Here is a 25,467-nt window from a genome sequence, read left to right on the forward strand (position 1 = left end):
GCTGCGTAACCCTTGTTTGCTTTGTGTGACTTTAGTTTTGGAGCAGGCTAAGTGGGGGCCAGAGCAAGATGCTATCCTGATTATGAAGCAGCCTTGTTGGGGACTGCAGATACACATTTTGTGTGCAATATGGTAAGTGAAGAGGGAGAGAAGTACTCACAATTGCTCTTGCAGTTAGAAATATAAGTAGCCCTTGGATTACTACAATTGGGACTAGAGTTTCCATTGCTAAAGCAGTTGTTAAGTGAGTCACACCCAATTTTATGACCTTTTTGTGCTCCAATTGTGAAGTGAATCACAAATGTTATTTGAACTTCAATTTTTTGGGTCAATTTAACGGCTCCTTTTTGAGAAAAGTGCTTTGGGAGAAAAATGATCTACTTCAGTTGTAACAAACTTGTCTTGTCTTGAAGGTCATGCAAAGTGCCAAGAATTTGCTTAATATACTTATTGCAACCATTTGTGAGTCATACTTTGGAAGCTAGCTCTGAGAGTGGCAGACTTTGAAGCTATTGTAACTTCTTCCTTCAAAGCTTCCATTTCCTACTTAACTCATCTCCAAATGTGCCACTCCTACAAAGAATCCTGCTCCACTACACTAATATTGGCATCAAGGAAATGGTACAACCATTCCATTCCTCTGGTTTCAGATGAGGCAGATTTTTCTAGAGAATTGTCCTAATATGACGTTCACCTCAGAAACTTTCTCCAACTGCTTTACAGACATTATATAAGAATTAATATTCCCGGTCAATATGACTCTTAAGAAAAACAGAAGGGCAAAGCCCTTTCGAGGCCAAGGAATCAATCAGATAGAATGGGAATAAAACTTGAAATGTATGAAATTTGGAATATGATTTATATTTATTTCTTACATTTGCAGGCTGCAGCACTCATCTGGATAAGCTGCTATGCTGAGGAGACATGTGGTTGAGACATTGATCTTCATCTAACATTATCAGTTGGATATTTGCTTCCAAATCTTTAGCAGGGCATCTTCTCTTCAGTCACTTTAGAACATATCAAAACTCTTATAAATAAGAACTATGCTGCTCATGTATGAATTGGAAGCCGTTAAAGAGATATAAATTGCTTAATCTATTGTGGAATCCTTGATGCTCTCTGAGCTTGATTGTTTGCTTGCAGTTCTTTCATTACCTTATTAGGTAACATCTTCAGTGCTAGAAGCAATGGGGCTTGCTCCGTTTATATACAGCAGCTTGTCCTGTCTGTTTGTGGGTGTGTTCAACTCTAAGCTACATATATTCTATTCTATTGATAATTTTATTTCTCTGAGTTGTCACTTGTGAATTTATACCACACACACTCGTCTAGTTAGGTGCCTTCAAATCAACTGCATCCATGTTAACCACAAGGGTTGAGTAGGAGTTTTGCTTAGTTGCTTGGAGCATAAGGAAGGGGGTACTTCTGTGAAATGATTCTGTAAGCTCTAGAAAGCTACAAACACACCTTTGGATCAGTGAACAACCAATAATTCTTCACAGATAAAGAACTGCAGTTGAAGGTAAGTAACCAATTTGGATCCACCATAATAGAAAGATGGTAATTCTTCCAAAGACTTATGTTTACAACTGTTTTGTTACTATTTTGATCATTTATAAGCCATTTTAACAACTTACTCAACTTCTCACACACCCCCCCCCCCACGTGTTACATGGGCTATCTGTTTTAAAAGTACTGGTAAGTTTTAATTTTAGAAACTTCCTTCATCCACTTTCTTTCATTTTTCTAAAAATGTATCATGGTAAAAATGGTAAAGGAGAGCATTTTTCAAGAAAAGTTGTAGGTTCAAAACACATTAATTTTCTTAAAAATAACTGTTACTCTTACAGTGCTTTTTAAAATTTTTGTTACATAATAATGCAACTCCTTTGATTGGCAGCAGAATAAGGTATTAATTGTATCAATAGCAATAGCAATAGCAGTAGACTTATATACCGCTTCATAGGGCTTTCAGCCCTCTCTAAGCGATTTACAGAGAGTCAGCATATTGCCCCCAACAATCTGGGTCCTCATTTTACCCACCTCGGAAGGATGGAAGGCTGAGTCAACCCTGAGCCGGTGAGATTTGAACCGCTGACCTGCTGATCTAGCAGTAGCCTGCAGTGCTGCATTTAACCACTGCGCCACCTCGGCCCTCGTATCAAAGACAGTTACTTAAAAATAATAGGTATCTGAAATGACATTTTATAAAAAAATGTGTTTAGTCATTTGTTTGCAGTTACGCACTTAACTGGCGTTGAAACAATCATTTCAGAATAGGAGTTTTACTCTGAAGGAAAAGATACCTAGTCTATTGAAATTTGGAGGCTTTTCATTGTGGTAAATTTCACGTAAAGTCACTTACCAAAACTAACCTAATTGTGAGTCTGGAGCATTTTATCCTATTTCCATTTTTAATAATTCATTTTAAGTATTTTATGAAATACTTAGGGGTACCTTGGAGCCACAAGTACAAAAAAGGGAAAGAAGAGCAATACTGAGTTTATTCATTTATAACCTAAGCAGATGCTACAACTGTGATGTCCTTGTAGTAAGGATATTTATTTCATTTAAATTTATTGACTGTCTACATCCAGTGAACTTAAAGACTTAAAACCAGCTACAAATATTAAATAAACAGATAGTTTGAACTATCATGTTTTCGTGACTAAATCCATAATTGACTGACCAACTTAGCAGACTTTACACAGGATGATCTGGGATAAAAATGAAGGTAGTTTGAGTTATGACCACTCATTTGTGACTGTACAAATTTATGACACTCCATAAGTGGTACCTAAGACCCAGTGGTGGGTCCCGAATCCTGGTGCAACGGGGCCGGGCATCCACCACGTGCATGTGCGCAGAGCACATGCGTACTTACCGCCCGTGGCACTCCAGCTGCTTGGCAGAGCGTTGTGGAGGTGCCGTACACTCCGTGCGCATGCACAGAAGCCCTGATCGGCTCAAATACAGGTAAGGGCGGGCGGGTGGGCCCTCCAGAGCACGGTATTAGAATGGTACCTGGTGCTCCCAGCAGGCACCAGTACACCCATACCAGGACATACTGGTCGTATTCCACCACTGCTATGACCAGTCCTTGAAGTTCTAGCTATTGCAGCACCCCGTAGTCACGATTGCAATTTGGGCACTTGGTACCTGATTCACATTTATGACAGTTGCAGTTACATGATTGCCATTTACGACCTTCCCTGCTAGCTTCCCACAAGTGAATCAGAAAGCTGGTAGAGAGGGTGGGTCGTCCCCCCCCCCAGGAATCCCAATATGAAGAACAAGATTCCAGGGATGTGATACTCCATACTTTAAAAAAAATTGAAGGATTTTGCATACTTTTAAACGTATGTTTATGAAATGGGAATATTATCCTAGTCTAACTATAATGTACTACAATATCCAACAGACCTCTTATATTATTAATAGGAGTCAGATGACTGAACCAATTTACCTTCATTCTTTTAAAAAAAACTGTACTATCACAAACCTACTGTTTCAACCCATTGTGTTCAAACACTGCCCTCAATTATCCAACAATCTGCATACTAAGGTTAAATTTTCACTATTGAAGTAAATTAATAATTCATGTAGACTTTTTCTGGACCTATAAAGTAAATAGCACAAAGCCAGTCCTTTTGAAACCATGTAGAATGGAAGGCGATTTAATACTACATTTTAAATACAGATTATACTGAAGTGCAAGAAAAGGGTTATAGCTTTGAAAATGTATTAAAATTGTAGTTTTTTTTAAAAAGAACTGCAGTGAACACTAATTTATTTCACAATTTGAATTATTCATATGTAACATATTAAAATAGAAAATACCTACTAAATTTTACATAGAAAATATGACAAGTTATAAAATACTGAAAATATTTAAGCACCAGAATATCAATATTTGACATTTTTATGGATATATCAAGAAAATATTCAATAAAGTGCAATTAATTTCATTTCAACTTATAGTAAGCATTTTCTAAAAATATTTTTAACATTTAAGACTAGAATGCTCCTCTATTTTATAGTTAGTTATCTTACTGAAGAACCTTTATGGCAGAGGTTTATTGAAAGCACTCAGATTTGAGTTGAGAAACAAATGATTCAAACAGTTTGGCTTTGTTGTGGAAATGAAAGTGGTATACTTTTTTAAATAGAGAAGATAACCTGAGTGAATCCCAGAAAACTGTGTAGCTTGTGATCAACAGCTAAATATGACAAATCAGTATAGAATAGATCCAGGAACACAAAAGGTAACCCCGGAAATATATTTCATTATTACACAAGTAATTGTTACACAATTAATTGTTCTGGATTGAAACTGCCCTGCCAATTATTATGCCTTTTGATAAAAGTCTTAGTGTTTCAGTATTTCTTTGTCTCTATGAGTAAAAATAAGTTGACTCAATGACAGCAGGGCAGTATTTTTTAAAATGGGGTCTTCTAAATTAGTCTTCTGTTATCAGCAGAATGAAAAAATCATAATTATACGCATTAAAGCTGCACCTCCAATATAGTTAAGTGTACAAGCTTTTGAAACCCTATAAACTTTCAGGAATTCATTAAAAGTGTCCTAATTGCAATGGCAGTGACTAATCGAGAAAAAATAGGGTAAGTAGTACTATTAAACTGAACATTTGTAACAGCAGTTGCATTTAATAACAAAAATGTGTTCTGCACTGAATGCTACTTTTTGCTACCGGTATTATCTAATAATTTCCCTACACATGGAGAATTTGGGGTAATCTGAGATTTTTTAAACAATGAATAACCTGACAATATAACAAAAATCTCTGTGCACAATGTTTACTTCATTTGCATAATGGCAAATGAGAAATTCTTAGATATGATATGCTCCAGATTAATGTTTTGCAGGGGTAGGGGCCATCGTTCCCCACCTCTTTTACAGCATTTTGCAGTGTAACAAAAACATTCAGAATTTATTTTAAGGCTTGCTTTGAACCATATATCTTCATTTTGTCTCAGGTTGACAAGAACAAACAAAAAAAAAGATTTCACATTAATAAATGTGGGTACCTGATATATATTTATCAGCTTCAATTAATTTTAATGAAATATTGAGCCTAATTAAATGCAAGGAATATTTAAGAGATATTTATTCATATTTCAAAATTATGCTTGTTTTCATGAATTTTCATATACATCTTTCATTCTAAACTATAGGAATCATTAATTTATAATATTCTATCAGTTATCCTAAGATTATTCCAAAATGTATTCAGTAATATTGCATTAGTGACACATTTTCACTAAAAAGGATACTGAAATTATAGTACTGTATACAGCACCTTTCTACATGAAACAAGTTACAAGAGTCTCATAAGAACATCTTTGGAACTCTGGCAGCCACCTCTGGATAATAGAGCTATATTGAGCTATAGCTATGTAATAGAGCTATAGTTCGGTGTAAAATAGTTGCAATATTTCTGGAAAATATGAATAAGAATTAGGAACGAGTTCTTCGGTTTTAAACTGTACATTCATGGGCCATGGTGGTACTTCGACACCAGGACATTGTGGTAAATGGGATTCTAGTCTGCTATTCCCCAATTACATTTCAAAGGAAATGTTACATTTCATGCAAAAAATTAAGCAATTTATCTGCATGACAGAAATAAGTTACTATGGTGTCCAGTGGAAAGACTCTGTTATTACCTTGTTTTTTTTAACATTTTAATAAATTAACAAAATCATATGTGCTGATTAAAGGCAAAGATCGCATTAGTCCTTTTTTATTTTTTTAAAAAAACCTATATAGATCTCACTTTTGGCCAATAAGGAGGGCCCATGGAGTAATACTGGTTCTTTGTCTTTTTACAGCACAATTGCATAGATGTGACATTATATTGAACTTCCTGGAGAACACAACAGAAAGTAGCAAACAATAGTGACTAGGATAAAGACTAGGAAAAGTGTAACTTGTTGGAACCAGACACAACGGTCAATCTGTTCTTGAAGTCTTCTATTAGCTTGTAGTAGTTGTCTTAACTGGAAAAAAGAGGAAAAATAGAAGATGTTATCAACAAAGATGTATTTTTCCCAGTTGATTTTGTCTACAATTTACCAGCATACAATATAGTGGGGATATAAATAGAAACAATTGTAAATCTTGTTTAAAATCACCAAATCACACACATAAACCAAACTATAAAAGAAACAAGAGATGTATTTCACTCAAATGTATCAAAAGTATTTTAAGGAAAGGCACAATCTTACAATTTAATAGTTTGAATATATAAAAGCAAAAAAAAAACTAGTTTGGAAGTATAGATGTACTGATTTTGATTTTGCATATCAGAATTATTTATTCATTTTAAAAGGAAAAAAAATCCACTAAATCAAATGCAACAGAAAAGACCAGTTTTAAGGGTTCCTCACGTAAACTTGACTAAGATCAAAACTTTTTAAAGTATGGTTCTTCTACGTTTCTGTTGCATTATCTAAGAAGTGATGTTACAGGATTTAGTTAGTACAAAGAAAGAAAGAAGCCTACAGAAGAGTCTTGAATTTCATAATAAAGACCAGTGTATGTATGAATGAAAATGAAAATGCATGTTTTGAACATTCATTCGTCTTAGAAAGAATCTGTTACTTTCAGGAGGAAATCAATTTCAGGGTGAATTGGGGAGGCAATTTTTATGTTTTAATATAAATGTATTTAAGAATGAAATGTTATAGAAATATATCTAATATCAATTATGTAAATTAGTTAAGAATGGAAGCTGAGAATCTAAAAGTTGTATGTCTGTGCATATAATGTATAGTACTGGAAAGCAGCTGATTTTCTATTATGTCAGCACTTTGGAAATGTCAACAGCTTTTTGGAGCCTGCCTTATCAAGAGATTTGGGTGAGTGAGGAATATACTAAAAAATCCCATTTTTTAATTTCCCTTGCTATGGCGTACTTAAGGAATGGTATAGCACAATTGAAAGAAAAGTAATAATAATAGTCATATGTGTTACCTGAAGGTGTAAATCTTCATTGGTTTTTGAAGGGCTGTTAAAGGCATTTTCATTTATGGTTAAAGAAGAAGGCTTGCTACTTTCTACAACATGGCATCTTAACCTGATATAGAAAATAATTATTTTGAGTTCAGTTCTACAGAATTATAGTTGTTTGTTCCTTGGGTTTCCATTTTTTATCTTAATGTTTTTCATATTTTATGTTTTTATATGATTCCCTTTATACTCTGGCATTAAAATAAAAGAGAAGAACATCCAGAAAATCACTGCATAAACAAAATGACACTGAACCAGTATACCAAGCAGAATATGGGAATGGGGCAAGGCACTGCACAAAATAGAAATATTCCTTTTGTAAAGGAATATATTTGAAGAATACAAAATCAAGTATAAAACATATGTACATACATAAAGCGTGAGCAAGACAAACTGATGAGGTGAAAATAATTAACTGGCTTTCTTGGCTTTTCTACAGTGTAGACATTGAAAGGCAACAAGAAGAGACAAGACAAAAAGGAAACTGCAGAATCTTTATTGACAGGATATATTTGTAAATAGAAATACCTCCCTTCCCAAAAGTTTAGGTTTAAAAAGACCACCTTTTTTCTTGTTGAACTGTTTACAGCTCTGGCCACAGTTTTGTCTTTTTTTAGCAATTTACACATGTTTAGTTTTATGCAAACTAGCTTTGTAATATTTAGCCAACTTTGACTGGTCTCAGAAGGTAAGTAAGATCCAGTCTTGTTAATACTTGAATAACAAACCACCAGGAAATTTTAAGTTCAACTGAGAAGAAAACATTGTGGAAGAAGGCATTTAATGATGTCAATTTGATAGTCAATATAAAATGTTTACCTATGTTCCATCACTTTATTTCTAGGAATTTCTTTCCAAAATTGAGATAGTTCCTGTGCTCGTATTCCAGAACACTGTTCCATTTCTGCTGCCATAACTAGAAAACGGTCTTGCAAAGAAGCCGCACAACCTAATCAACCAAAACAGCTTAATAAAAATTATTATATTTCATTTAGATATAATCAACAGCCCATAGGGGAAAACATTACATTTTGATAGATGTGTACATACTATGTTCATAGTTATTTTACATAGTTAATTTACTACAACAAATGTAGCACAGCAAATACTGAACACAAATGTGCAACTCCCAAATTTCACAAAACTCTTGAGAAGAATAGAAGATGAAAAGGAAAAAATTGTGGAGACTTTATTTGACAATGTATTTAGCCAAGTGCAAATCTTCAGAAAGAATAGTTTGAGTGGATGATCTTATAAGACTGATGGACAGTAAGATAACTTATATTCAACATTTTTAAGTTAATTGAAATATATTTTCAATGTAGAAATTTACTTAGAACAAATATAACTGGGTTAAACTGGGTTATTTTATTTATTTTTCTATTATAATGTCCTAAATAATTTTTAGTCAAAGATATACATGTTTTATATTTTAAATTTATCCATGAGAAAGTCATGTGAAATACTTTCAACTAAAATCAACTTGCTATAAATTTTAAAAATGAGCAGGGCATATTTGCACACAAATATTTTATATTTTTATATAGTATCTGGCAATGAAGGCTATTTAAAAATATTAATCAGCATTAGCATAATGTAATTAAACTCTGTAGGGTACAGCAAAATTTATTTTTCTAAGCTTAATGTTTTTTTAAATTGTTTTAAATAGCTCATAACTTGAAAATGCATGAAAAATTAAGTTTGTTTTTATGAAATTGGAAAAACTTCAGATATATTTTAAGAAAGGTATTAGAAGACAATAATACAAAAGTAATGAGACTGAGAATTCAGATTTTACCATTTTGTGGATACTTTATTTCAAGATTGGGAGCAATTTTGATTCTCTTTCTTCTCCCGTCCAAACAAATGTAATATGGGGATAATTGAATTAAGTTATTTTAATTAAGGCAGAATTTAAGAGCTGCCATTTAAGTTTAAATAGATGATCTGATTTCAACTGTACCTTCTTTCCAGAACTTGTACAAAAATTATCAATCTTCTCAAGTCAAAGTATATTAGACAATGATTGCATTCTATGTGTAAATAGCAATGCAATTTGTTACTTACCCCCATGAAGAGATACAACAATATCTACTGAAGTGCCAGGTTCACAACTGCTGTTACTTGGTTTTACTCTGTACTTGTCAGGAGCAGTTGTTCTCACCTATATGAAGGATATCTGCATTAACAACAGTTCTCCCATAAACCATTTTATATCTGAAACCTTTTTCTATTTTTAAGGAAGCTGTGCAATTCAGTTTTGTCTTTTTTCATGTCTTTATAAGGAATGAAGCAAATATTTTAGGCATACTTTTAAAACATGCATTTTGTAGTTTAATAATAATATTTAATATTCCTTGAAATGCACCATCATGGCAAAAGGATGATTGCCCCCTTCAGCCCAAAGGATTCTTCCAACTAGGGAATATTACTCAGGTAACCTGAATCTTTCCTGATGAATATAGAAATACCTAGGGAACTACAGAGAAAAATCAGATTTTTGAACTCCATGACAAGATATTTTTTAAAAGCAAACTTGCAAATATAAATATATTTATATGCCCCTTATCTACCATCTAAATAATTTAAACATAAAAACTATTATTTACCTTAAATGCCACTGCATTTTTAGTAACATTTGTCAGAACTATCAAACATTTTTTCTCTGCAGTTTCTTTGGACCCAAAATGCAATTCCTCTGCCGGACTATTGAAAAACATAACATTTTCTACAATAACTATTTGAAAAGACTGCAGGCTTACATTATTTTCTTTAAAATAGTTAAGCAATTTATTTAAAACAATTATATGTGATTTATTAGGCTCAAAAACAATACTTCAAAAGCTTTAATTTTTAAGGAGTATTTTAAAGGCTTTTAACAATACTTCAGGTATTTTTTACAATACATAGTATAATGTGCAATGGAGATGAAATTCTCCTTTGCATTGCAAAATATGAAACATTGTTAAAATAATGCAACATTTGAAAACATGCATTATTTGAAAAAATACAATCGGACTCCAATGAATCGAGGACAAAGCAATCACAATATTTAGAACAAGTAACAAAAAGTCTTCTCAAGTTTGTTTTGTTTTTTTGAGTTTCCTGCCCTGTGCTTCACAATATGGTCAGTATCTTGTTGAACAAGAATGATGGATGTTATGCTTTGATATATTAATGTGCCCTATTGGAAAAGGCTAGCCCATTAGCTTTAGTATAGCAGCAGCTCTTCAATGTCTTTCCCTGTCCCAGGAAATACATTTTAGAAAAAAGTAGAACTTGAATTGAAGATGTGCAAATTGATCTTCAACATCTAAAGTTAAATAACCTTTTTCATATCTTTTACCAGTCTATAGCAGAAATATTGGTAATTTTCACACTGAACTTATTGGCTTTCAAAATATAGCTTATTTGGGACCAAGGAATTGGCAATAATAAAATTTATAATGTATTTAATTTAAATGTAACTGTCCATATCATCTTAGAAATGGCTTCCTAAACTTGTTATATTTAAAAGAAGAACTCTCATTCAGTAAACACTTTGTTTTTGTAACACATACTGTTATTAGAATAGATAATTTTTCAAATGGTTCTATAAAGGACTACAAAAAAGCTTATAGAAAGTGAGGCATAATTACATTTATTTTGTTCCAAACTGAGAAAAGGAAAATGCTTTGTAATCCAGCCGTCAGAAGCTGTCCTGTCCAAAATAATCTACTTCTTCAATTGAGGCTGTGCTATTAAACCATGTAAAAGTCTACAACGTGAAGGTAATTATTACTGTCATTTACCTGATATGCAATAAAGATCCTTTAAAAGTGGTAAGTACTTTCTTGGCATTTTTTGTTTTAGAATCTAATTTGTCACACTCTTCTGATTTTGGAGTCTGTTCTGAAGTATTTCCCTAAGCAAGCAAACAAAAACAGCAACTATGTATATTCAGGGTTAATTATTTTGTACAATAGAATAGAATTATACAACTACATTTTCAGCTATTGAATTAGAGTACATGAAAAATAAGAATACCAAATGTAAGTAGGATCATATAATAGAGAGAGAAGGGGAAAGGGGAAGAAAAATGAAAGCTATATAGTCTATCCTACTACGTACTGATGTATGTTTCAAACACTGCAAAGTTTTATAGAAATAATTATCTTTTTCACAATCTTGAAAAAAATCTGGTGCTTGGTATTGTAAGTGATGTATTATATATCCTAAACCTTCAAAACAAAGATGATATTCCTATAAACACTGGGAATTCTTTAGAAAAATGGTTACAATTAGCATTTATAAATAATTTTTACTCTCACTTCCTTTTTAAAAAGAAGTTGATCATTTATATTGTATCATTCATATTGTGAGTATCATGATGGTTTTACATAAATCTTGTACAGCTACATATGCAGAGTTTTGTTTATTGTACTTCAGGAAGCATTTTATAAAGCTGGAAAAGACAGAAAAGGCTTGCCAAAATGATCAGAAGATTAGTATAATTCTATGTGGAAAGGGTACAATATATATATAGCTAAGCCAGGGAAATAGGTATATATTGTGTCACAACCTCTGGTATTTATCAGCACAATTGCAACACAAATGTAACAAGGCAACATAAAAAAAAAATGGCTTTCTGCCTGGATGGCTCCCAGAGTGACCCGATAGACAGAAAAGGGAAGCAGTATGCTCCCTCCCATATTTGGGCGTACCGGAGTTCTGACACAATACATACCTATTTCCCTGGCTTAGCTGATAAAGGAGAAGAACCTGTGGCTTAGTGGCTAATATAACTGCCTAATATGCAATACAGCCCAGGTTCGATTCCCAGTAAGGGTATGGCTAGCTGATGAGAGCTAAATAGCTTGAAATAGATCTATATAAAATATAAAAAAATATCCAGAGTCATCCAGTGGAGGGAAAAGACAAGAAAATGTACAGAATTTGCTACATAACCTTTGACAGAGGAAAACTTATACAATATCTTCTATAGGTGGCACATCCCACCCACAAGATTAGCTAAAATTAATAAAAACCTATTGCCACGATGTTGGAGATGTAATGTTGCACTAGGAACCTTTTACCATATGTGGTGGGAGTGCCCGAAAGCTAGGGATTTTTGGCACCAGATAAGAAGGTATTTGGAAGAGATGCTAAATCAAAGCATGGAGTTGAGGCCAGAACTATTTTTATTAGGGCTCAAAAAAGAAAAATATGGCAAAGATGGACTATATTTAATGCTGCATATATTAACTCATTTTTGCACAAAAAATATATTGAAAAATAAAGAGAATCCCTCTGAACAAGAAATAATAAGTAAGATACTGATGTGCGCAGAAATGGACAGATTGACTCAAAGACAAGGGTGAGACGGAATCTCACGAAATCAGGGACAAATGGTACTGATGGTTAGAAATAAGGGAAAATGGTCAGGACAAAAAAAAATGAATTGGAAAATAGGGTATTAAGATTGTGTGATAGGTAGGAATCGGATATGTATCTGAGGGTCAGTAATCAAATAAAAAAGGGATTAATGGACTGATAATCTGATTGACTACGCATACCTATGTAATGGATATAAAAGGTAATTGTTCTAAGATTCAAAAACTATATGGAAATGTTCATACCAGAAACATCGCACTATGTCCAAAGTTTTCAATGTTTATCTAATAAAAAACTTTAAAAAAAAATCTTTGATGGAGGTTACAAATTTAGCTTTGAGGGGAGGGATAAGAAGATTGAGGTAAGATAAGGCCACTGATACCTATTAGTTATGCATGACTGCTTTTTTTCTAAAAATCTGGCAAGTAACAAGAGCAGACAGTTTATGATGTTAAGAAGACATAAGCAAAAAATGATTGCAGTTTTGTACATTTAAATGAAACTAGTGAACATGTAAAAGTTAAAATTTTGGCAGATAGTAAAGTGATAGCAAAATGGCAAAATGGTCCGTACATGTTTCATGGGTCTTGGGGAAGGTAAAGATTTCATATGCTGCTCCAAGGCTTTCAAATTCAGTGTCATCTTTACCTTCCAACATAATACTACACTTTATTAATTAACATATATGAATATATATTAGAAGGAAATTTAAATACTGCACTAGAATATTTCCTATAGTAGTTAGTATACTTTGATGTATGAACTAATGAAAGCCAGAGAGAATTGTTATGTCTCCATGACCATAAATGTGATGAAATATATTTGTAAGCCGAATGCCCAAACTATAATTAATGGGTGGAAAGACTGGTTTGCCAAAGAGAAAACACACAAAACAGCAGTATTAATCCTCCATAATAGCCCATGCGTTGCATGGTAAGAAATATAGGTAGTCCTTGACTTACAACCATTCATTAGCAGCCATTTAAATTACAACACTGAAAAAAATGGCATGACCATTTTTCATACTTACAACTGTTGCAGAATCCCCATGGTCATATGATCTAAATTTGGGTGTTTGGCATGTATTTATGATGGTTGCACTGCCCTAGGGTCATGTGAGCTATTGTAACCTTCTCAGTTAGCTTCCAACAAGAGTAGTCAATAGGGGAAGCTGGATTCACTTAATGACTGCATGATTCACCTAACAACTGCAATAATTTGCTTAACAATTATGGCAAAAAGGCATAAAATGGGGCAAAACTCAACAACTGCCTTGCTGAACAACAGAAATTTTGGGTCAATTGTGGTCATAAGTTGTGTAAAGTACATTTAGATGAAATAAATGGGAACAAAGAGATGGCAAAGATTTTCAGCACATCCTCTTGATATGGATAGGACTGTCAAGTTACTGAGATAAAGATATCAATGTATTAATGTATGGCATAGACACATACACACCAGTTTAGGTACTAAATGTAGAAATTGGATGTCACTTCTACAGTACAAAAGCAATTTTTTATGTATGTGAATACTTTGGAGGATAGGACTGCAGCTTAAGTTCCAGTCAGTATTGGTAGGAATATAGGGCGTTTTAGCTAAAACATTTTGATGATGCTAGATTGTCTTTCCTTAGGTTAAGTAGAAATATGAATCTTGGAATAGCTCCAGTATCAATACTTCTTTGTTTTAATCTATATTTTACATGTGGGCATCAATTTTGAAATACAGGTTGTCTTTGGGTTACGATTGGGACCAAAATTTCAACTGTTCATGGGCATAAAACACAGTGTCACATGACTGCCTCCCTTAGCAACAGCAGTCCTGGCAGTTCCAGTTGTCATTGTAACTGGAAAACTGCATGAGTCATTAAGTGAGTACTTCACACAACTTCTTATAACAGACAAAAGAATCAAAGTTATGTATCAGAAAGTGAAACACAAAAATTGAAGTTCTACATCAGAACAAAAAGGTATTCCTCAGATGAAATTTGGCAATATTAACCAAGAATTAAAATTGGCTGTCTGCAATGAGCATATAAGTTTTTTTATAACATGGACTTTAGATTCTGACAGCAATATATCATGGTCAAACACTTCTTAGGCATTTTTATTAGGTGTTGCAAATTAACAGTAACATGGGAAATATAGACATGCAACAGTGAGATATGTCATTCTCTTATGTACCCTTCAGTTGAGGGATACCTTTTTTGAATTGAGTTGTTGTTCTTCAGTAGTATCTATGTTGTCTTTGTTATTGGTTTCTACTTCTTTGCATTCAGTTTCATCTTCACTGGCAATAGGTCCATTTTCACATAATGGAGTTTGGAAATCATCATCAACTAATGGAGGATAACTGTATTTGAAAGTATCCTATAACAAAAAGAAACCATAAGAAACAAATACTGTATTTTTCAGAGTGTAAGACGCACCAGAGTATGACGCACCAAGGTTTTGAAGAGGCATTTTTTAAAAAAAAAATTAGGTAGCTAGGTAAGTAGGTAGATAAGAGGGAGAGAGAGAAATACAGTAGGTAGGTAGGGAGAGAGAGAGTAGGTAAGTAGGTAGGTAGATATTTCCAGGTGTATTTACCCATGTGCTGGAAAAGGAAATCGCTGACAACCTGCAGCACCTAAGACTTGTTTCTGCTGGCACAGCACTTGATCAATGAAATTCTCATCAATCACTCTAACTAAAGAGCTTTCCGAAAGGAAAAAAAAAGTTTTTGTTCTCTGCAAACCTCCCAAAAATGGCCCGTTTTTCGGGAAAATGGGCCCATTTTTTTTCAAATAAAAAGCATGAATAGCCTTGGGGGGCTTGCAGAGTGCTCTGGGGGGGGGGAAGAGAAAAAAAGGCCCATTTTTCATTTTAAAAAAAGTGCATGCATAGCCTTATAGAGGCTTAAAGAGTGCTGCTGGGGACTGGGTTGGGGGGGGGGGCAAAAAAAGCCTATGTTTTGCTCATTTCTGCCCTCCCCAGCTCCAGGAGCTCTCTGAAAGTCTCCATAAGGGTATGCACAGTCATTTTTGTGAAGGGAGCAGGGCTTCTGGAGGCAAAAATACGCTGTATTCGACGCATAAGACGCACCCAGATATTCAGCCTCTTTTTTGAGGGAAAAAGGTGCGTCTTATACTCCAAAAAATATGGTACATTATTTGTGGCTATGAAAGACAAGACTTGTGGGTGGACAGAATATGAAATTTTATAGAAAAGAAACTGGATTCAATTAGAAACAATCCCAAAAATAATGTGGGTGGAACAGTCAACTTTGTTCGCTCTTTAAGTGGCTCCATTTTACCAGAAGAGTTACCGGAAACTGAAATTGTTTGCTTGTTCGTTTTCATAAATCTAGAATCTACAAGATTCTGAGGATTTGGTGGACTACCAAGTAGCAGAAAGATCTCTCTTTGCTGCTAACACTGGAAAGGAAGTACTAGGTTCTTTAGAACACTGACTCAGTGTTTAAAGGAATGTATACCTTCCACCAACTGCATTTTGCAAGAGAGAACAGCAAAGCCCTTAGTAAGCTGTACTGAGAAACTGGCGAGCTTGAGAACTGGGTTGAACTGGGTTGAACTGTGGGCTGCAGTTTCCATCAGATAAAAGATTTGATCCTAAGAAATACACTACGATTGTCAGTACTATTTCCTGGTGACAACTACAGATTTAAACTGCAATGAAATGCCACAGCTAAATACTTTTTCCCCATTTGGAGAATCATACTTTCAGATTCCTTCCAAAGCTGCTGAATCTGGAAAGAACAAAGGATATGGATATGCAGATTTTGGAGGGATTTGCACATTCCTAATACATAATGAATGAATATTTATCCAAGGCACCTGAGGATAGAACAAGAAGCAATGGGTGGAAACTAATCAAGGAGAGAAGCAACTTAGAACTGAGGAGAAATTTCCTGACAGTTTGAACAATTAATCAGTGGAACAGCTTGCCTCCAGAAGTTGTGAATACCCAAACACTGGAAGTCTTTAAGAAGATGTTGGATAGCCATTTGTCTGGAACGGTATAGGGTTTCCTGCCTAGGCAGGGGGTTGGACTAGAAGACCCCCAAGGTCCCTTCCAACTCTGCTATTGTATTGCATTGTATTTCAACCTTCACTAGTCTTCTATCTTTTCTTATGCAAATATGAAATCCTGTAATAATCACAAATGACATTTGAAAAATATTCTTATAGGGGCTTACAAAACATGACCTTGGAGCTGGCTAATTTAACTAATTCATTAGTTAGCACTGCAGCTAGATAATTAAGGATTTTTTTAAAAAAAAAAACCTTAAATCAGAGAAAGCATTAGTAGACATAAAACAAAATAGAAATTTATAAAGATTGAACAAAATGTTCGTTTTCCCATGAATGACTAATTCAATATCAAATATATTGAGTGAATATACTAGAATACTAATAATTCCTTTATTAGTTATTAATAGTCATCTCATATACATTACCATAATTGCACAATTGCATACTTACAGTCCCACCCATATAAGGTGGTAGGTATTCAGCAGTTATGTACTCCTGGATTTCATTCTTATTGGTCAACTTCAACATGGTAGCTGCTTCTGGACCCAGCCAATTTTTTACAATTTTAAAAGCAGCTAGATAAGAAGAGAGGAATAATCATGATAGTAAAAGCTTTTTCCAACCTATTTTTATTAATATGACATATAATGCAAATTCAACTCAGATTAGTGCAATTACTTAAAATTGGAATCATAAAATAACTTAACAGAGTCCCACGTTTGGGAAAAAAAACATGTTCAGAATCGACTGGAACATAATAATTTTAAAGTGACTTTTGATGCCGCAGATAAAATAAACTTAGAAATCTAAAATACATTCATGCTTTTAATTCAACTGTTAATCATAAGAATACCCCTCCCACTAATGAACTAAAAAACATTTGAAGAAATATTAACTTCTACAGTTTTTTAAGGTACTCTCTAAAGATAATTTAAAATTGTAACTCACCATTCATTACCCAAGGCAATTCAAAAATCACAATTTTTGCTGCAAGAACAAAAAAGTTTTTATTTATCTGTTATTTATTCAGAAAATTTATTTGCTGTCAATCTTGTATCCAACAACTCTGGGAGGCTTTTGTTTCCATGAGCTCATTACAGAAAGTGTGCTTTCATAATTTTTTGAATCTTAAGGATGAAATTAAATCAATCTTGTTAAAAAAAGTTAAACTACAATCCAAGGTGCTCTTATTGAAAATGAAAATGTCACAAGTTTTCTTCAGCAGTATATCTATAACACTATTCTTCAACTCAATCATCTTGCAGCATGTGGAATCTTCCAAACTGATATAATATGTCCTAGCTTCTTACCTCTCTTCTCTCACAGGCCAGAACTTTTTCTGGTTATTCTAACTAGGTCAGATCCTCTGTTTTCTGTCATGCTGTTAGAGCATTGCAAAAATATTCCTATACATCAGCATATATGTCTTTGGAGGACAGTTCAGTAGTCCAGTGCTTGAGGTTTATGCTTCTTTTTGCTCTTTATACAGATTATCATAGATAACATTTATCCATCCTATCTTAAATAAATTATCTGACAAAGAGGATGACTCTGTCTGTCACTTCTCCCATCTGACCATCCTGGGTTGCCCAATTTGATCGTATGTCTCTGCTTGTGACTGAAAACTTCTTTTTGGCTTCATTTTTTTCTATTTTATCTTTATTTCAGCCATCTCATTGGTTGCTTTAAGCCCTTCAGAAAGATTTGATATGATATGGATGGCTTCATACTTACTGAGAAAGTTAGGATAATATACTTTAAAACAGCTAATGATATACCGGACAAAGTCAAAATCCTAAAATAAAAACAGATTATTTTTATTATTAATAATGAGTCAGCAGATATTTTGCTTAGAAATCACCCTTAGAGAGTTTTAGAAGTGAGTTAAGAGTTTCAAACATTTTTATGTAGCATATAATATATAAAATTGTATTTCCTTACTAGAAAAAATATTCAAAGGATAAATCTTAAGTAAGTTTGTTAAGTTTATACAGAATCAATCTATTCAAATTGCCTATAATTTTAACTGGGTGTGCAGTTTTAATAAAACCCTCTCAGAGTTCGTAATAGTTACAATGAGAACAAAAATCAATCCATATTGCACCCTGCATGCACTCTCATGAGATTTTTTGCTGACTTGTCACAAGAAAACATTTGACTGCTTCATCAGAAGGCTGATACAAATGTGTTTTTCCCAATAGCTATATAATGATGAGTTGCTGTTAGGTCTTAAATAGATTTCCATGGGACTTTGCAAACCAGCATACATTATTATATAATTTTCTCCAATTAAGTAAATAGAATACTTATGCTAGCTTTTATTAAAGAGCTAAGTTTGTGATTCATGAGCCAGTCAATCCAGAATACTTAAAATGTATGCCAAAGAGCAAATAATTAATTTAAATTCCAGTACTCTACCTAGAAGATTATCTAAGACTGTTCCGTATAAATTCAATTTTAAAGCCACAATAATATGAAATAATTTTAAAAATGCTTACGATATTACTCAGTCCAGTGTCAGCCATGTCGAACACCACTGTCAATGGCTTTCCATTTTCTCTTTTTGCATAGCGCTCTAACCAAAAGGCTACTAGTTTCTTTTTTTCAAATTGTGTTTTAGAATCTTTTGTATGTAATTTCACTCGGAACCAAACTAATGTGGGGAGGGGAAAATACATATAAATGTGTCAAAAAGGTAATAACAACTTTTAGGCTATCTCTAAATGAAGATACTATTTGTTTGTTTTTTAACATGTGTTTTCTTTTTTTCATATGTCTCTGTAACTTCTTTATTCTTTTAATTTAAAATCTTAGAACATAAAACATTACAAATCAAAACTATTTTATACAGAAATTAATTTACTAATGTAACATTAAAATCATGTTACTGAATTAAAAACAATAATTCAATGTGGATGATTTGACAAATATAATGTCCAAATATAATTGTCTATTTTGAGTTGCACAGTATCTGCTGTGCACCTTAAAATAGGAAAACCTTTGAAAATTGCTGTTTGATTATGGACCACTACTTCAGAAAAATTCTGTATGTTTGATCCTTTTAACAACAATATTTTATCACATACTATCCTATCACTTTCCAGGAAGTATTTTGGTTCACATTTCAATCTAAGTGAGATAATGTCTGCACTTTTTAAATATTCCAATTACTATAAAGGCTATGCCTTCTAAATTAAAAATATACACCTTAACATATTGCAACGTTTAAAGAATCTAAAATGCCTAAAATTATGGTCCTCTAGCATCTTATAAAAGTATAGATTTCAGAGTCAACCATGCTGGGGTCCATAAATGATCAGAAGCTCAAATTAATTGAGTTTGTCCAGAATGCAGTCTACCCTTTTTTTATTCATCAAATAAAAATTGTAACATTGCAGTGACAATATGACCCTAATGCCTATTAAATTTAAGGAGAGTAATTATTTATTTTTACTGAATTGGATTATACCAACCAGATTTGAAATCCTATATAGTTATGATGCAAACGTCAGTAGGAAGACTGAAAACAGACAGAACAAGGACCTTTGTATAGGAGCCTCAAAAAGCAGCATTATGCATGGAAAATGTACAAACCTCTGAATCCACTTTTATGTGATGCAAGTCACTGTCACATTTTCTATCACTTCTTGTGATAGATTTCTTGTACAAAAAAACTATTTTATACACAATTTAGCCTCTTGAATTGCAAATGAACTCACAATCCTTCCAAAAAGAATACCAAATAAACATTAATTCAATCCACAATTTAGCCCAATTTATTCTGAATTATCACTCAAATCATTACAGCCCTCAATTAAAAAACAACAACAATGAACATGTTCATACATGATCATCCATGGTTTATTTCATTATGGTTTATTGAATAAACCACAATTTGACTTATTTTAAACCAAGACCCAAGAAACCATATTATGGCTTAGTGAACAAAAAGTTTATTTAACCCTTAACTAGATAGAATAGGAAAAAAACAGTAGCATTTTCAAATTTAAAATGAAATCTAAAATATGTTGTGTTATAGTTATATCACCTCTAAATTAAATATAGTATTAAAGCTATTTATATATCTGTTATTAAAATAAAAATGCAATTGCTCTTTTAAGACAGATACATAAAGATTGTGTTGCTCCTCTTAAATTTGTCAGTAATTGTAAGCAATTTTAAATGTATATCAGTACTAAAGAAATACATGGGTTTTGTTAAACACCTCCACCACCAATGTCACTGATTTCAGTGACTTTATACCAATCCCTGTATTACTTTAAATTCTTCACTCTGATTCCATTTGTATTAATGAATAAATAAATAAAATTGTAAATTTGACTTACATATTTTATTCCCCTCCTTATCGTAACCATGTAGGTAAATAGCACCAACGTCAAGCAACAATTTTGGAAAAGAAGATTCAGTCAAATCTGAAGAAAAGAATCTTGTTTTATTATTACAATATTATTTTAGTATATCACATACTGTAACAGCAATCTAAAATCTTAAATAAAAAGGGAATATAACATTGCTATTTTTTAATCCAAATAAAAGAAAATGTTTTAATTCAAAGAAAAGTTATTTCCAATCACTATATTTTAGACCAAAGAGTATCGGTGATAGTTACAACCTAAAGAGTAAACCAAATTTAGATACACATTATTAAATCTAAAATGGAGTTTTAAATATTAGTTTAAAGTTAATTATATAATTTATTCTTATGTAATAGCTACAGAACCCTTGACAATGAAGGAATTAAGCAACTACATTGAAAATCTGCAAGCAGAGTTCATGGTTTGATTCTTGGATACTGCACAAACAAGATTCCTGGACACTGCTGTAAATTAGATCAGCAGTCCCCAATCGTTTTGGCTTTATGGACTGGCGGCGACAGGGAGGAGGGGGAGAAGGGATGGTTCTGTGTGAGCAACGGATGAATATGCACAGCTCCATTTACACAATCGGCGGACATGCATGCATGCTGCTCACACAAATGGAGCTTTCCTTGCGCAGGCGCTTACCCACTGCTTTTGTAGCCTGCTACCAGACAATGGGTCAGGGGTTGGTGACCTCTGAATTATATTTTATATATATAAAATATATATAAAATATATGTATGTATGTATGTATGTATGTATGTATGTATGTATGTATGTATGTAATTATATTATATATATATAAAATATATATAAAATATATGTATGTATGTATGTATGTATGTAATTATATTTTATATATATAAAATATATATAAAATATATGTATGTATGTATGTATATGTATATATACACATACACATACATACATACACCAGTAAGGGTACATACATATACCCTTACTGGTATATATTTATATATATATATATACATATACATATATATATAGTGTCACAACCCCTGGTAAGCCCCAATTATGGGAGGAAGCTAACTGCTTCCATCATCTGTCAATCGGCTCGTCACAAGAGTCCATCACGACAGAAACCCAATAGTTTTACTGTTGCCTTTGTTATATTTGTGTTTATTTGTTTTATTTGATAAATAAATAAAGGGAGACTAGTATAGATCTATTTCAAGCTATTTAGCTCTCATCAGCTAGCCATACATACCCTTACTGGGATTAGAACCTGTGCTGTATTGCATTTTAGGCAGATGTGTTAACCATTAAGCCAACCATTAACACATCTGCCTAAGATGCAATACAGTACAGGTTCTAATCCCAGTAAGGGTATGGCTAGCTGATGAGAGCTAAATAGCTTGAAATAGATCTATACTAGTCTCCCTTTATTTATTTATCAGCACAAATACAACACAAATGTAACAAAGGCAACAGTAAAAATATTGGGTTTCTGTCTGGATGGGCTCTTCTGACAAGCCGATGGACAGAGAATAGAAGCAGTGAACTTCCTCCCATATTTGGGCATACCAGGGGTTGTGACTTTAAATACACACACACACACACACACACAAAGTAAAGGTATGTCTAGCTGATGAGAGCTAAGTATGAGCTGATGAGAGCTAAATAGCTTGAAATAGATCTATACTAGTCTCCCTTTATTTATTTATCAGCACAAATGCAACATTAGTTAATTTATTTAACTCTTCCATTATGTCACTAAAATTTCTATGTTATTATATTTAAAGTAAGCACACTTATTATATGAAAATAAGGTATTATATGTACAGATGGTTGTCAGGTTATCATAGCAATTGACCCACAATGATGTGATCATAAAGCATATTATGTAACTACATCACTTAACAATTCTTAGCAACAAGCAGTCCTGGCTGCTGTTGTTAAATGAGGGCCATGCAGGTTGTTCAGCAAAGACCTCACATGATTATGAATTCAAACTTCCTGCCAGTTTTCCCATTGATTTTATAGGTAGAAATCTGGAGGGGAACGTAAGAAATCACAATCACATAACTGCTGGGATGCCGAAATGGTTGGAATCACAAAGACCTACCATAAGTACCATTTAGTCAGTACCATGTAACTTTGAATAGAACTTTGAACCTGAGACTACCAATATAAACATAACATTTAATAAGCATATTTATTAAATTTGTACGCCATTCATCTGATTATAGTTATACCCAGCTTTGAAATACCTAGTTTGATTTTCTTTCATTTTAGAATACAATTTCCTCTTGCAACAGTTACTTTCAGCTGTTTCTTTTTTTATCAAATACATATCAAAACATTTTTCAAACTGGTAAGAGATATCTTACCATGAACTGCATACTCTTTCCTCCACTGAAAGCTTTCATCAATCATCTTCAGTGTATCATCCACAATATCATCTCGCCATATTAAGAAATTATCAACCCAGGTATCATCCTGATGCAATCTTTCTATATCCCTGGAATCATATTTATCTCTTTTTGCTGATCAATATGAATAGAAGATAGTTATTTAATATATGTACTCGTAAAAAACTGGATCATAAAGAATATATTTAAAAGAAGTATTTGTAGCAAGCTAGTACTTAATTTATAAAATAATTAAACAAAATATCCTTTTTCTTGACTTATGGATGTAACCCTCCCCCCAATTGCAAATGAGTTCTAATTAATTTTCAAGTCCTCGAATATTTCAAACCTAAATGCCTGCAGAAGAAATACTTTTTCAAAATCATATTTGAGCTAGCAGGAAAAATGCAGCCTAGCCTTTCTGCTATTGAGAGGGCTGCACAACTGAACTGGAAAATCATATTTTTATTAAACATAGAACTTTATAAGTTTGGTTATACATATGATTCTCTGTTTTGTTTATCAAAGAACTCATTCTGTGAAAACCTAGGTAAGAACACAAATTCAGTATGAGAAGGTTAAATTTACAATAGGGTAATGTTAAGTGTTGTTTGTAACCATAATGTGTATATTATTATATTATTATTATATTATTTATTATAATTGTATAGTATGGACAGGTCAGTAATGCTTCTTTACTCTGCATCTGGTTTTTATCTTTAGATTACAGATAAGTAATAAGCATGAAGGTAAATGAAGGTGACTCAAGGAGCACCATGATATAATGGGCAATTATTGCAATAAACAAATTACATTGGAAGTGTATGAAGAGGTAAGTGGAACCAAATGTTTACCTCTTAATAATCTTCTTAATCATGAGGATTTTCAAATTTAAAACTGTAGTCATTTACACAATCTTTAGTAGTCACAGAATACAAATATAAAGATATCCAAAAAGGAAAATTCAAGCTTTTTAAATCAATGTACCTCTGCCAATCATCAATATTTTTTCTTTCCGTTCTGTAATGTTATAAATGTACAGAATAAACTATAGTATAAACAGGATATTCATATTACCAACCTGATAAATATTCTGCCTCAAAACGTTGTCTGGTTTCACTTATTAAAGGGCCTCTGTTGCCCTGCTGAGAAAGAACACAAACTCATCAACACATTAAACATTTCTATTTTTAGGTTGAGCAAACTTCACTTTTTCAGTCTACTGTTCTTTGGTTTTCTACTGTACTTCAAGTTCAAGTAATAAGTGCTAAGTAAGCAGTTTCTAAGTACATGGAAAGCTCAGGAACGTGTTCTGTTATTATAAACATTTCATGTAAAGGGTGGGTTGCTTCATTTGAGAGTCATTCTACTATTGTTACTACCAGAATTACAAGTCCTAGAGGACAGGAGTATTACAACTCATTCTGTAAACTAGGTTCTGCAAAGAGGTCCAAATACATTCCTCTTATAAATAAGTTTGAATCTCTGCTTAAAAGTCAATTTTAAGCCAAAGTTTCTTTGTTTGACGTCCTCAAAAAGGAATACCTGTGGCCCACTGTTCTTTGCAAGAATGAGGTAACTTTTTAAGCACATCTGGGAAAGGAAGGGGGGACGCTCTGCACCAGTTTCACAGGATCAGATAGTCCAGCTGTCCCTATGAAGGAGCCTCTCTATATACCTGTGTACAACTGAGCATTTCTGAGCAGTATGGTCACAGGTTGTGGGAAGAAGGGCTAAATTATCTTTTCTGACGATCTGCCTTACTAGACTCTAAAAAGAGGATGCTGTCTTCTTATCTCAGCCATCTGCAGTGGAAACATACTCAACTATATTTGAATTTTGTTTTATTTGTATCCTGCCTTTCTGTTTTACCTATCTCCACAAATGAATTCATCGCATTCCCCTTTCCCTAGGAGGGGAAGATACGAAGAGTATTCTTTTCCACCTCTTGTGTTCTGTCTTCCAGACTGTCTATCCTCAAGGGCACGCAGCTACTCACATCCGCCATGGTCCTGCTCACACCAGATTAGGAGCCGCAGCAAGGCGAACGAGAAAAAGGGAAGAAACACTCGAACCAAAAGCAAAGGGCGCGTCACCCGGGCTGAAGTATGAATTGACACCAGCCGCCGCTGGGTACCTTCGGCTACAAGCGCCGCACGACAGGCCAATCACCGTCCTTTCCTTCGGCAGCAGCACCACCTCCTCTTTAAAAAAAAAAGCAGCGAAGAAAGTTCCCACCCTCTACTTCCGCTTCCTTTCAAAGCCCGTCCAGCC

At 33.4% G+C, this 25,467-nt stretch overlaps 1 protein-coding gene across 2 annotated transcripts; it reads right to left on the minus strand.

Moving 5' to 3' along the window:
* Nucleotides 1-4,059: 4,059 nt before the first annotated feature.
* On the minus strand, nt 4,060-25,414 carry MOSPD2 (motile sperm domain containing 2). Of its 2 annotated transcripts, none has more exons than XM_032226602.1 (15): nt 25,193-25,414; nt 24,275-24,335; nt 23,173-23,328; nt 20,789-20,875; nt 18,941-19,095; nt 18,177-18,237; nt 17,391-17,429; nt 16,893-17,017; nt 14,611-14,778; nt 10,828-10,940; nt 9,646-9,742; nt 9,104-9,200; nt 7,856-7,985; nt 7,001-7,103; nt 4,060-6,024 (listed from the first exon to the last, which is right to left on the minus strand). In XM_032226602.1, the coding sequence occupies exons 1-15, from the start codon at nt 25,199-25,201 to the stop codon at nt 5,878-5,880; spliced, it is 1,548 nt and encodes a 515-aa protein (XP_032082493.1). In that variant the 5' UTR covers nt 25,202-25,414; the 3' UTR covers nt 4,060-5,877. The 2 variants fall into 2 exon arrangements, with proteins under 2 accessions (XP_032082493.1, XP_032082492.1); XM_032226601.1 differs by having other exon boundaries at nt 24,275-24,338.
* Between the last annotated feature and the right edge of the window lie 53 nt (nt 25,415-25,467).

Source organism: Thamnophis elegans, chromosome 11, assembly GCF_009769535.1.
Source record: "Thamnophis elegans isolate rThaEle1 chromosome 11, rThaEle1.pri, whole genome shotgun sequence".
NCBI lineage: Eukaryota > Metazoa > Chordata > Lepidosauria > Squamata > Colubridae > Thamnophis > Thamnophis elegans.